Consider the following 13,497-nt stretch of genomic DNA (forward strand, 5'->3'; position numbering starts at 1 on the left):
CACGCACTCCTTAAAGGGTAAATTTACTTGAGCAACGCAGAAGTCTGCTCTCTCGTTGCCATTAATTTCGATGTGACTCGGTACCCAGCAGAGTTTTTTTCCTTCAGCTGTGGTTAATACTATGTTGAGTATGATATCACTAAGTATAGGAGTGACTGCATTTCTAGGGTGGAGAGCAGTAAGTAAACTTACAGAGTGTGTGTAAATAATACTGTTTGTGAGATTCTTGTTTTGTATTTGGTCAATGGCCTCACCGATGGTGTAGCATCCAGCAGTAAAGATTGATGCGCACTGTGGAAGCCTTACGATTTTATTGCAATTCCTTTCTACCGCTGCACTTCCAACGTAAACACTTGTTCTTGATCCATCTGTATAAAAAGCTCTGAAAGTACTGGTTTGGTTTGTGGTGGTTTAACACCCCAAAGCGACTCAGGCTATGAGGGACGCCGTAGTGAAGGGCTCCGGAAATTTCGACCACCTGGGGTTCTTTAACGTGCACTGACATCACACAGTACACGGGCCTCTAGTACTGTATTTTTCCTCGAGTGCAAGAAATTCTTGTATTATATGCCGTTATTGGAGTTTGTTTTTTACAGAACTGTGTAAGAGTGAAATCACAGGTTGCAGGGAGAGCGTACCATGAACGCAGTGGACCTTGTCTTTCAGCAATGCCAGGCAATGTGTCTAATACGCAAAGGATTTGGCACACCCCTTCAAAAAGCAATAGCAGTGGCCTGGTACTTTGCGGTTTGTTGTTAAACAGTGTTCTAGATGGGCACTTCGTGACTATTTGGTGACAGATGTATTCAGGTAGTGAATGGATCTTTAGAATGTATGAACACGTGAGCATCATTTTTCTGTCTGTAAGTAATGGTTCATTAGTTCGTACATGCAGACTGTTTATGGGTGATGTCCTGTATGCACCAGTGGAAAGACGGAAACCTAAATTATGTACTGGATCCAGTCGTTTAAGGTACGATGGTCTTGCTGACCCATGAACTATGCATCCATAATCTAATGTAGAGCATATTACAGAGCGATAAAAATTTGTAAAAGATAAGTACTATTAGAACCCCAGTGTTTTCGTGAGAGGGATCGAGGAGCTTTCTTTTTGAGGGTGTTTATGGGTGGCAGGAATGCGAGATTTTCATCAAAAGTTGTTCCTAAAAATTTGTGCCCATCTTTAACTGGTAGTGTGACTTCATTTAGATAAAGGAAGGGATCAGTGTGCAGTCCTCTTTTAAGCGAGAACAGAACAGCTACTGACTTTTGCGTAGAAAACTTGAAACCATTTCTATCTGCCTATGTTGTTATTAATTTACTGTCAATTGTATTTGCCTCTCACACGATGTAACGCTACAGGATGTGCAAGCAATATGGAGATCATCGACATAGACTGAATACATGATGGACTTTGGAATTCCTTTTGCTAAGGAATTCATTTTTTCTATGAAGAGCGTAGTGCTTAAAATGCCTCCCTGCGGCACCCCGTTCTCTTGAATGAAGTTCTTAGAAAGAGTGGCACCCAGGTGTACTGGAAATGAGCGGCTGGACAAAAAGCCACTCAATCATTTCAGCATCCTACCGCAGATGCCGAGGTCTCCAAGGTCCCACAGTATGCCAAACCTCCATGTGGTGTCATAGGCCTTCTCTAAATCGAAAAAAGACCACAAGGCAGTGTTGCCTGTGTATAAGTGCTTCTTGGACTGTGTTCTCTAGGCGGACAAGATGGTCTGTTGTAGAGCATGCTTTTTTAAACCCACACTGATGGATGTCAAGAAGATCAGAGGGTTCAAATGCAAACATAAACCTAACATTCAGGATGCTTTCAAAGGATTTGGCAATTGCGCTTGTCAGGGCTATAGGCCTGTAATTGCCAGGGGAGGTAGGTACCTTTCCCGGCTTCAACAATGGTTTTTCCAAGCCTCCAGTATCTCTCCTGATAGCCATATTCTATTAAGAAATTTCAGAAGCGAATTTACAGCAAGTTCGGGCAAGCGGGCGAGCATTTTACAATGCATATCATCTGGACCTGGTGCAGTCTCTTTATGGGAAGAAATTACGCTGTTAATTTCTTGTAGTGTAATTAGGCTATTATATGCTTTATGAGCACTGCCCGTAGTCGGCAGCCTTTTTTTATTTGTGTTCTTATGTTTTAAAAAGCGTAGCGAGAGGAACTAGATACAATGGAAAAATGTTCACCTAATATATCTGCTTGGTCTTTTGTATTTGTCTTTACACCAGGGGCTGTGAGAACTAAGAGGAACCATGATCAAGGAATAGCGACCATCTAGTTTGTGTACTGCCTCCCACAATTTTTTTTGAAGTGATTTGGCTGTTTATGGATGAAACGAAACTCTCTCATGGCGCTTTTTTGGCACTACGACACATTAAATGCTATTTTAAAGTTTATAAGGTTCTCCTGCGTAGGGTATCTGCGAAATATACCCCAAGCTTTATTATTTTTTTATTATTTGCAATCTCATGCCCACCACACTATATGGTTCTATCGTACTACTCCTGAACACTGCGGGATAGCGAAGTGTGTGACAGCAAGAATACAATTTGTGAACTTTTCATTTATTTCATTGACATACGATTTTCTAAAGCAATTTTTTCTAAAGTGGCTTCTGTTCTAAAACGTTGCCAGTCTGCTGAACGAAGCTCCGAACGCCGTGGTTTTGTCGGGGTGATTGATGGTGGGGATGAGAGGCCGATTTCAACAGGTAAATGATCGCTTCCATAGGGGTTATCTAAAACAGCCCATTTAAAATCACTAAAAACAGATGGAAAACTAAAAGAAAAATCTAAAACATTAATTTTTCCTGAACTAGGAGAGCAATAAGCAGGTTTACCAGTGTTCAGTAAACAAATATTGTTTGATATCATAAAATCCTCAATGACCTGACATGTGTTATCGGTTTTCTCACTGCTGCAAAAACAAGAGTGTGCATTAAAATCTCCAACCATCAAGTATGGCTCTGGTAGCTGTTCTAAAAGATTCTCTAATTCATGCTGTCTTACTTTGAGGAGTGGTTCAAGATATATAGAACAAAGTGCAATGGTTTTGTAAGCAGTCACAGTGGCTGTTACCGCTCCAAGTCTAGTTTTCAGTTTGAGCTCGCAAGTTGGTACTCCAAGTTGCACAATGATGGCTACGCCTCCCCAGAGTCTGCTTGCCTCCTCTCGGTCATGGTGGAAGACAGTATATTTCTTTAGCACCTTTGTGTGCTGAGGACCTAAACTGGTTTCCTGCACACATAAAGGAACAGGAGAAATTGTGTTTAAAATGTCTTTTATGTCATTATAGTTATTTACGAGTCCTCTGCAGTTCCAGTGCATTATGAGAGCCATCTTAAAGGGGCTCTGAAACACCTTCAGAGGAGAGGACATCAACTTGCTCAATCACTGCATTGGGTTGTCATGAACGCCTGAGCCAAATAATACACTTCTAAAAGTAGCAGAGAACCCACAATCATGCGCGAAAGTTGGTGAGCCCTTCCCGGCGACTTTTTCATGCTCGTACCCTCCTCCGTCACTCGCATCTATGTATACATGTCGAGAGCTGGCTATTGGTTAGATTCTTTCAGACGTCAGGCAGCTACCAATGCCACGGCCAATAAGCCACGTAGCTCCAGCGGGTCCGGAAGCTCTCCCCCAGAGGTGGGGCCGGCGGAGAGGAGCGCCGACCTTCCAATGTGCAAAAAGTGACGAGAGGAGAGGGAAAGGCACGAAGAGGCTGAAATTCAAATTTTGACTACAGACAACTCTGTTTCTACAAAGCGCATTAAAAAATTCTTCCTGGACAATATTCGTGAAGCGGCGTCCTTTAACATTTCAGGCATACTGCGACTTTATTAGAGCCCCTTTAATGTTGTGTGTCTGTGAAGAAAAAACTAGATTAACTTGCATTTGGCCCCGTGACTTGGAGCCTCAAATTTTTTTGTTCCATCCAAGGAGTTTTGCCGTCCGTCCAACGTGGACGGCACGGGGCTGCCTTGGGTTGTGCCGATCGCCTCTGCAGAGGCGCTGGACGGCTCTGCAGAAGGCACGTTGAGTTTCAACTTAGACCTCGACCTATGAGAAGAGGTCTTGAGGCCCACCGACCCGGTGGTCTGCGAGGCCTCCTTTGGGGTAATATTAGCTACTCCATCCGGGGGCGCGGATGGCCCCGTCACCGGCTCACTGCGTGTGGCCTGGGCGGGTACCAAAGCCTGGTGTGGTGTGCCACACCCACGCACCACATCGGCAAAGTTTGTTTTTGGAGTGAAGGAGAATCTGTTTGTTTCAGCATTATCGCTTTCTTGCTTTCTTCAAAGAAAAGTTTTCAGTAGTTTTAAAAGTAATTATTTCTTTCTCTTTCTTCCTGGACGGACAAGCCCTGGAGTATGCAGCATGGCCTCCTTCACAGTTTGCGCAGCATGGGGCAACAACACATCCATTGGATTGGTGGTCCTTCCAAGAGCATTTCGCACAAGTTTCGAGGCCACGACAGCATGTGAGCCTAGGCTGAACCTCTGGCAATTGAAACATCTGCCTGGGTTGGGTATAAATGGTCTTACATTTACTTTCAGGTAGCCGACTTCAGTGCTTTCAGGCAGTGTGCTGGTGTTGAAAGTGAGGATCAGGTGTTTCGTGTCTATTTCCTTGCTATCCTTCCTAATCTTTACCTGCTGAACATTTATGACAGCTTGGTCGGTAAGGCCTTCACGCATTTCTTTTTCAGAGAGGTGGACAAAATCGATTTCAGATATGACGCATCGGACTGTATTTAGAGATCGATGTGAAGTGACAGAGACAAGAATCTCCCCTACTGAAACAATGTTTACAAGTTTTTGAGTACTGGACGCTGTCGCGCAGGTCGAGGAGTAAGTCGCCGCTGGCCATTTTTGATACTTTATAGCCAATGCTTAAGGCATCCGTCAAGGGTTTTGAGACTTGGAATGGGGATATGAGTCTTGCTTTTTTATCTTCTGCTTCACTATGAACAACATGGAATTTGGGAGACGTTATCTTTCTCTTCTGGAAAAAGTCTTCATCGTTCCGCCCTCTTTGGCGGTTGACCAAACAAGGTTAACCCTCGCTGCCAGAAAAAAAGAAAAAACCAAGAAGTGAGTAGAAGACAGGAGAGTTGTAAGATAGAGGGGAGGACAGGAAAAAATGACTGCCGATTACCCTCGGTCGGGTCAGGCCACAGGTTCCGTTTACAGGAAGCTGGGGACACAGTGGTGTATTGTCTCCGCCGAGGGGCCTTAAAGGTCCGAACGCTCGGCATCAGCTCAACCACCAGGATCCCCTCTTCCCCGGACACAGCGATGCCACGCGTGGCTAATCGCGGGTGCTCGGGTCCGTGGTGATGCACTGCTCACCATCATCCCCCTGCGAGGATGTCCCTGCGGATGCTCAGGAGCCTGTGGTGTCGCAACTCATTAACATCTCGATGTAGCAGATGCCCCTGCAGGGAGCCGTAGGAAAGGGTCAGCAGCTCTGTGCACATTCTGAAGCTCCTCATGAATAAATCCCTCCGCACGTCATGTACACAGACGACGAATGGTGACCGCTTTCACAAGCACGGCATACAATGGCTGTACTGCATGTTGCCGGCGAACGTACAGGTTGGGACAAAGTCTAGATGTGAAAGCGAATCTGCCACCACAGGAACTGTGCTATGCCCGCAGTATGAAGGGCCCGGAACGAGAAGATGGCGAAACGATGAGAACACAATAGGCCAAAGCAAGCACTCTGTTGGCGTTGGCCTTCGTAATTAGGTCTATAGCAACTAGAGCCAAAATCGGTATCTTAATCGGCGGTATGCACTGAGGTAGCTTCCATATAATGAGATGCGTCTTGTTTGTCATCACAGCGCCAGTTGACGTTTTTACGATATATCAGTCAGGATTGTGGTGCGCTTTGCTGCGGGTATGCTTTGCAATAGATACGCTCACCTCTCTTTGATATGCACCATCTTTTTCTGCGCTCGATGTCTCCGCGAAGCTGTACGCCTCCCACACACGCTGCTATCTCTTCCCGTATTCAGGACAAAAGACAGCATAGAAGAGTTCCGTGAACTTTGACTACTGTTCAAGTTTGTGCGGCAGACGATGTCCAAGAACGGCATGAATTCGAAACCACGCGGGCGCAATGTGCTGACTAGCGGAGTCTGTCAGCCCCCCAATAAGAGGCTTCTGTTTAGCTTGCATTTCATTTTGTTTAATCAGGTTTTCGAACTCCGTTGTAGTTTGAACGAACAAGGTTTCACTGTACACATTATATGGCGACTTGGGTATTGGCGGCGAGTGCGAACGAGGTCCAAAAAAATCGAGCAGTCAGCTGTAATGTGTCCGCAATTTCAGGTGCTCTTATGCATTGGCTCTTTGGGTAATGTCACAGTGCCGCAAAAAATTCCAAATAATCAAGCATGTCCGAAAAATCAGGGGTCCAAATTTTCAGTCATCGACTGTAGTTATAGCAGGATACAACTTTAAAAAACAGCAGTTAACACTGGGCCACAGTCCACGGCGTATTGTATTAATCCGCCACCCAGTCACAAAAGTAAACCAAATCAGCTTTTAAATGTTTGGCTCTATTAAACAAGCCAGGTACCAAAATTCTAGACCTTATAACTTTTTTTCTCATGATTAGCTTCTTGTTTAGGTGAAAAGATAAGTTTTAACAACGGACTACTTTTTTGTCGTGGAGGAATTCTGTGCACCGGTCCTGAATGTGGGCGGAGCTTTTTCTGACGTCTGCCAACATTGGTAATATTTTGCCGAAAAAGCCATCTTCACTGCATAAAAAAACCTACTTCTTAAAAATTAGTGCCAGGCTTCATTGACACACCCTGTATGCTCTATGTGGTATTTGGTCACCACTGCCATCACCATTGGGAGATGTCACATCTGGCCACCTTGTCAAAGGTAGCCATTGGTATTTTGGAATAGTGAAACCAACAGACTAATAAGCTCGGATTTCAGTGCTACGAGCAGTTATGCAACAACGTCATGCACGTAACTCGAGCTCCAAGAAACAGGACTGCCTATGTTGCAGTGCACAGCGTGTTCTTAACATGCTGATTAGTGTTGGACCTTGTGTAGGTTCTGAATAGAGCTTATGTACTTATTGTGACAGTAAAATGTAAGGCCTTGTTGTATAAGTGGTTGAATAAGTAAAGCTTAGGCTAGCCAATTCTTGTACATTCCAGTTGCCAACATAGTGCCGGCTACAAATGCAATGACAGCACATCTGGTAAGCCTTCTGACAGCAGCCTACTGACCCTTGCTCAGGGATGAGGTTTTGTTGGTGCTAGCATCCTTTGTTGCCCGTGGTGTTGCCGCCTGCTCTGCTGTGTCCTGAGCAGCCTTCTTTTCCTGCACCTTGGTAGCCGAGCGAGTCGCCATCCCACGTGCCTGCAGCAACCGCAAAGGAATTCATTTTCGAACTTCAAAAAGGATAAGTTTTGCCAGGTTTCAACACAAAAGCGTAGAGCATTTCAGTTGCTTCTCATTATTTTTGTGTAAAGCAATAGCTTATACTTACAAGACATCTTGAGAAACATAGGCTTGTTCTTTCTTTTGAGGCAACACGAACATGTGATGTTAAAGGCCCTAGAAACACTGCTTGAAGGGATGCCGGCTAAACTTCAGGTGAATTCTTTGTCACACAGATGCTGACACAAAAAGAATTACAGGAATCGGCGCATAGGAACGAGAGTCATTCAATGAACAAATTTCAAAATACAGGCAAACAAAATGCTGCCCTCAACTTGATTTTTGCGGTGCTTTCCATTCCCATTTCACTTTCCCAATAATGAGATTGGGTGGGACCAATCAAAACAGCTTACCTGAGCAAGTCACGGATGTTTGCACACCACGGTTGCCTTTTCACTGTAACTTATTCTTGCCAAGGATGGCAGCATGGTTTCCATGGTAACAACAACCATCAAGGCCGCCCAGCTAGCCTCGCGATATTTCATCGTCACGTTGACGGCGCAAAACGAAACATTGATCAATGGCCTTCCCTGACTTATCCGAACTTGAGTGTGAGATATAGCGACGGAGTGACGACCTGTGTGAGATACCTTCCAGCATAGTGCGAACCACTAGCCACCGTGTACCGTGCCCTGCAACTGCGCGCTGTTGACGAGAACGTGGCACCATCTGGCCCCCCCGTGATCCTCCACAAGCTGACGATGTGCACTGGTAAATTTCAAATAAATGGCTTTTTTCTTTGTGTCCTTCCTTAGGACCAACGAACGCTTGTAGATTGCAATGGCTCAATCAGATCGATTCCGCCAAGCTGTGCTCAGATACATAGAGTAGCCCCATGTGCTCTGTGCTAGGTCATAGATGGGTACAGAGAGGTGCAAAGTCCTTCGATGCAAAACAATAGCCAGAGCCTCTGGTGGTGTTTTTTTTTTTGTTTTGCTTGCTTTCCAGTGCTTTTACGTAAGGCAAACGTGTTTGTTTTGTTTATCTAATATAAAACCCAAAAATGTGACGAAACGTATCTTCAGTTATTAACACAATTTGCAGTATATTTACTGTTTGTCCAATTATCAAGGTCCCACCCAATGTGTCATATCCACTGCTGAAAATCTCCACTGTGCGGTGACACCATCAGCGCCATGAATTTGTTTTTGTGAGCTAATTAAAATATTAAAAACAGGAATACACGTGGTACTACCAATGCTAATAACATCACTATAATGCATTCTATGCAACCAGCAGGCAGAACAATGCACTGAAAATGTGTTTCACGGCCCCTTTAAGCTAAGTGTTTGCACTATGTCTGTATTTATGCTGTACTTTCTTTGGACTTTCCAGTTCAGCACTATTTATGTACAGTGCATCATGCTGAGAGTACTGAGTTGTTAGTGACCATCGAATATCTGAATGAGCAAATCAATATAAAGAAGTAAACAACTGTGATGCCAATAATTTCCGTAAGCACATTTTGCACATTCATTCCAGCATTAAACACCCACCCACCAGGTTTACAACCGATGGCATGAGTGATGAGGGATCACTGGTGCCATGTTTCACGCCTCCAGTGAGCCTCGCCTTGCAGCAGCCAGCAAACTCTGTTGGCACAGCATCCGGGCGCAAGCAGGGCCGGTCGAGCCCCGCATAGAAGCAGCTTGCCTTGAAATGCTGGGAGCATACACGGTGGTGGTTCTTGGGCTGCAGGTCTTCTCGGCCAAGAGCTTGCAACCAACGCGACATCAGTGCTGGGTTACGGTGAGGAAACCTAAGAACAACAAGTACTTTGGTTTGGGCTAGTTGGTGCATAGCTTTTTGATGATGTCAGGACAGCGCGAAAATAACAAAGACAAAAGAGGCACACGAACACAACAGGACAGGCACCAACTTGCAACTGAGGTTTATTTGCCCAAACCCTTACATTTTATGAAGCACCCAAGCCGTATCGCAGAAGCCTATCACACAAGAATAAGAGATTGTAAAGAATAATCCGAATTCAGGAAGTAGGTGCTACTTCTTACAGACCGTAAGATATATTCATGCATTCAGCACTACACTCCTGATAAAAGCAAACTAGGTCCCAAGATTATCCGAGCGCAAAACCAACAGGAAAGCAATTCATTCTCACAACAAAGACCCACGCTTGGCCAAGGCAAACATCGCAATATCAAAATTCTTGCTATAATACATCGTGTGATAATGAATGAATGACCAACAACAAACTCAGAAAAAAATGATGGACATGAAAACTTAAAACCTTCGAGAAATCCTCTCACTGTCAAAGAACTAAAAGTATTGGATTCTACACAATTCTCGTTTGGCTGTTAAAACACATTCAGGAACAACAAACTATGCAGAGAAAACTTCAACACATTAAAACCTAAAGACACCCTTTGAGAAAAGCCACCTCAGCGTCACTGATTGAAATGGACGGTTTACTAACGCATGCGCTTGAAGCGGGAAGCGCATACGGCTCGGGTGCTTCATAAAATGTAAGGGTTTGGGCGAATAAACCTCAGTTGCATGTTGGCGCCTGTCCTGTTGTGTTCGTGTGCCTCTTTTGTCTTGTGTCATTTTCGCGCCGTCCTGACATCATCAAAAAGCTAAGAACAAAAACCACTAGAGATCAGGGGACCAAGATGCAAAGCATGGCTTTCGCCTAAATTGACATGCATATGACTTATCCCACACACCCCAAAATCGGTTCTCCTTTGAAATTGTGCATTTAATAATAAAGTTCGTCACTATATGTTGTGGTTGTAAATTTTCATATAATCTGATTCACTGACAGTTGATTTTTTGGTTATATTGTGATAGCATGATGCTTGCCATACAGTGTGTGAGGTGGCGACGTTACCCAGTCATATTTTGAGCCGCCCTTATTATATGCCTTTTCTCTAGCCATGATCTACAGCATTGTTTAGTTAATTTTGTCTCCATGCCTGGTTACGTTCTCATCCCGACTGTCTGATCAAACTGTATACGGGGCCTGATGGCCTATAAAGTTGTGGTCAACAGCTTCTACCACAGCCTATAGGTAAAAAACATCATAATGAAAAAGTGGGAACAAACCTTTAGTGTTGCATATTTTGAATGAGCTGCTGTCACACTCAAAGAGCCCAGTGGAAGTACTTTAAAACACAGGGCATTCACAGGACCAAGCAGCCATATGCATTTTTCCCATTTGAAAAGAATGAGATGAAAAGGAGAAAAAGAAAAGGATGCACTCAGTACTGTTCACAAGTAATCAAGAATAACCATGTTCAAAGCAAAACCCAACTTTAACAGAAAAGCCCTAGAAATGTGATGGCCTACGTCAAGAAACCTCATTTTCTCATTCTATTTAGAAGGATCATTTTCAGCATGTGCACTATATTGTGTTACAGTGCAGCAAGTGCGTTGCAACATAGGCAGTTGTTAAAAAATGGAAAATTCAGGGCAGCAGTGTTGTGCTTCCATTCTATCACAAGGTAAAAATCTATGACGTTCAGAACGTGAGTGTTTTTAACGATTAACACCACTGTGCCCAGGGGTTTTGTAGCGGTCCAGTGGAAAAGCAGGAACCATTAGACTAAATTCCCAACGCCCAACTTAATTTACTTTTGAGTTGAATTGGAAGGCCGCTGATTTAAACAATTTTCTTCTAACTTTCAGTTTTCGTTTTGTTAGATTCTATTCGTACTGCTACAGATATGACAGACAAGTTCAATTCTTTTTTCACTCTCCTCCCGCCATCCAACAACCTTCTTGTTTACTCTCGCTGCCGCTGTGTGTGTGTGGTGGTTTATTTAAAGATAAATTTAAAAAAAAACGGGAGGAAAATAATGTTGCCGGCCGCGGCAACCCGCGGAGGTGAAAGGGAAAGGGAGAGGAGGGGAGCGATAGCAAGAAAGGACAGGGGAGAGCTTTGTACTACACTATTTACAAAGTATGTACATAAAGCAAAGTTCGCGCCGCGCGCGCTAATGTTAAGGCTCTGTTCCAAAATAAGTGCGCGCGAGCGGCCTCTGCACACAATTATTTACAGGAAAGAAATATACTGTATATATGCATAGCCGCGCGTGTAGCGTCCTAGCTGCAGTCCACCAGCCACACATGGGATCTTGTCTTGTTGAGCGGCTCCGAACTTAACCGGGCCATCATAAAAGTTTATTCATTTCTCAATCCGGCAGCAGAACTAAACATCCCAGTGCTTCGCTGATGTGCGCACGCGCGCTCCCCTGCAAGACCAAGGGATTGTCAACCTTAGCGCTGGCACTGCGAGCTGTGATCAGGGAAACAGGGAGCCAGCCTATCCAGGCGAAAGTAGCCGCGCTGGAAATTACAGGAGGGTACCGCGTCTTGAGAAATGCTGCCTCTCCCGATACAGCACGGCAGCCAGCTTTGCTGCTGGTTGAAAATCATTGCTGATTTCGCTGACTTTGCAATAATGCACGTTACGAAGGGGAGCCAGCACGAAATCGCAGCGAAGAGGATGCTTACGCGTGGAAGGATACGTTGTCGCCTTTTCGATGCCTCGCACCGCAGCCTCTAACAGCGCAGAACGCAGGCATGTTTTTTTTTCGTATTTCTCGCTAAATTTCTTGCATGAAAGCAGACTAACTACAGTTATTGTGTACTAGTACAGTGGGACTTGAGCACCAGAAAAAAATGGCTCCTCTCTTGTGCGCAACGCCAGCGCCACGTTTTTGCGTTATAACATCATCAAGAAAAAACAACTCTACAGTCATCGAATATAGTAAACACCAATAGAACGTTAACTACGATTTCCTACAACAACTCAGAAAGAACTCATTTAACTGTTCGAAGTCATTAGGAGCTATACTATCTATGTTAGGAGCCGACTCTAGCCGTCTTCTACGCCGTCTGCTCAAGCCTGTTTGTCGTCACGGGGTGACATGTGCTGAGGATGCTGTGTTGTGGTTGATTGTGAAAGTAGTGAAAGATCAGTGCTTCGATACGATTAACATGATGAAACTGACATTGGTGGCGGAGCTGGATGGGCACAAAGACCGTGTGTGGTTTGTCGCGTGGAATCCTTCCGGCACGGTGTTGGCAAGCTGCGGCGGCGACAAGACCGTTCGCCTCTGGGCTCTGGATGGTAAATGCAGCGCACTGATCACCGCTTTTAAATCTGCGTCTCTCATTGTAAGGGGGCTTCATAAATTGGCCGCTCTGTTATTACCTTAAAGCTATATGAGATGCGCGAACATTTAGTTTATTTACGTGGTCGTTCGGGCCCGTAGCTCAGGATGTGATTTGGAATGTGAGCGCAAGCTTGTGCCCGGACTAGCGCACGTGCGGACGCGAAGAGAAGTAAGCGATGAAGGTTCATACGTCGTGTTTAAGCCGTGTTCTAGTCAAACCATTGATATTTATGTGGCGTAATGCTTCCTCCAGGAGTTCGAGGGCCTCTGGGATGGATCTTGCACCTTGAGCGATACCATCTGTGTACGTACTCGCTCGATGGTCTGTCCCGAACTAGTACGTACGTGACATTGCTCACCACAGAGCCCTTTGACCCCCCTGGAAGAAGTATTGCGCCGCATAAATATTAATGGCTTGACAATGCACATTGAAAAGTGCCAGTTTGTGCTTAACCACGCATGACAGTCAGTTCCAGTCTGACCCGCTAAAAGCTCTGGCTTTGCACGGGACTGTCACAGAGGTGTTTGCCATTTATCTGAAAGGAGGGCCACAGTTCACGGTAGTTTAAAATAATCTGTGCATCAGGAGCTTGGCACAAAAAGCAGTGACATTCGCCAATTCATATGGTGGACTCTGGGCCCAGGCAAACAAAGCAGAGGCACTTTCCTGGCTAGACGATCTCATTGGAGAGTTGGAGTCTCTCCCCATGCGGCAGATGGCACAGGAATCTTCATGGCAATAGCGGCAAGCAGTAATAGCCTACGCTGATGCCAGAAATCGGATCCATTCTGTCAACAACTACGCCAGTGGGCAGAAAAGGAGAAGTCAGAATTAGCTGTGAGAAGTGACATTCTGGTGAAGGATAATGCTG

The 13,497-nt window shown here is 44.9% G+C and overlaps 2 protein-coding genes across 12 annotated transcripts in view; one reads left to right on the forward strand and one right to left on the reverse strand.

The window, feature by feature from the left end:
* The window catches only part of LOC144136185 (uncharacterized), a 46,395-nt gene extending 34,230 nt beyond the window's left edge, over positions 1-12,165 (reverse strand). For 2 of the 11 annotated variants that reach the window (XM_077668261.1, XM_077668262.1), the window contains exons 1-3: positions 11,961-12,160; positions 8,988-9,246; positions 7,274-7,406 (exon numbers count right to left, since the gene is read on the reverse strand). In XM_077668261.1, coding sequence (XP_077524387.1) covers positions 7,274-7,406; positions 8,988-9,246; positions 11,961-12,031 — 463 coding nt within the window. In that variant the 5' untranslated portion in view covers positions 12,032-12,160. Of the gene's footprint in view, positions 1-7,273; positions 7,407-8,987; positions 9,247-10,550; positions 10,610-11,960 lie in introns of all 11 variants that reach the window. The other 9 variants (XM_077668255.1, XM_077668266.1, XM_077668264.1 and 6 more) reach the window with 8 other exon arrangements.
* Positions 12,166-12,334: 169 nt separating this feature from the next.
* Positions 12,335-13,497, forward strand: part of Ciao1 (cytosolic iron-sulfur assembly component 1) — a 33,464-nt gene continuing 32,301 nt past the window's right edge. Inside the window, exon 1 of the mRNA XM_077668267.1 lies at positions 12,335-12,579. Within this exon, the coding sequence (XP_077524393.1) occupies positions 12,447-12,579 (133 nt within the window). The 5' untranslated portion in view covers positions 12,335-12,446. The remainder of the gene's footprint in view (positions 12,580-13,497) is intronic.

This window comes from Amblyomma americanum, chromosome 6 (genome assembly GCF_052857255.1).
Source record: "Amblyomma americanum isolate KBUSLIRL-KWMA chromosome 6, ASM5285725v1, whole genome shotgun sequence".
Lineage (NCBI taxonomy): Eukaryota > Metazoa > Arthropoda > Arachnida > Ixodida > Ixodidae > Amblyomma > Amblyomma americanum.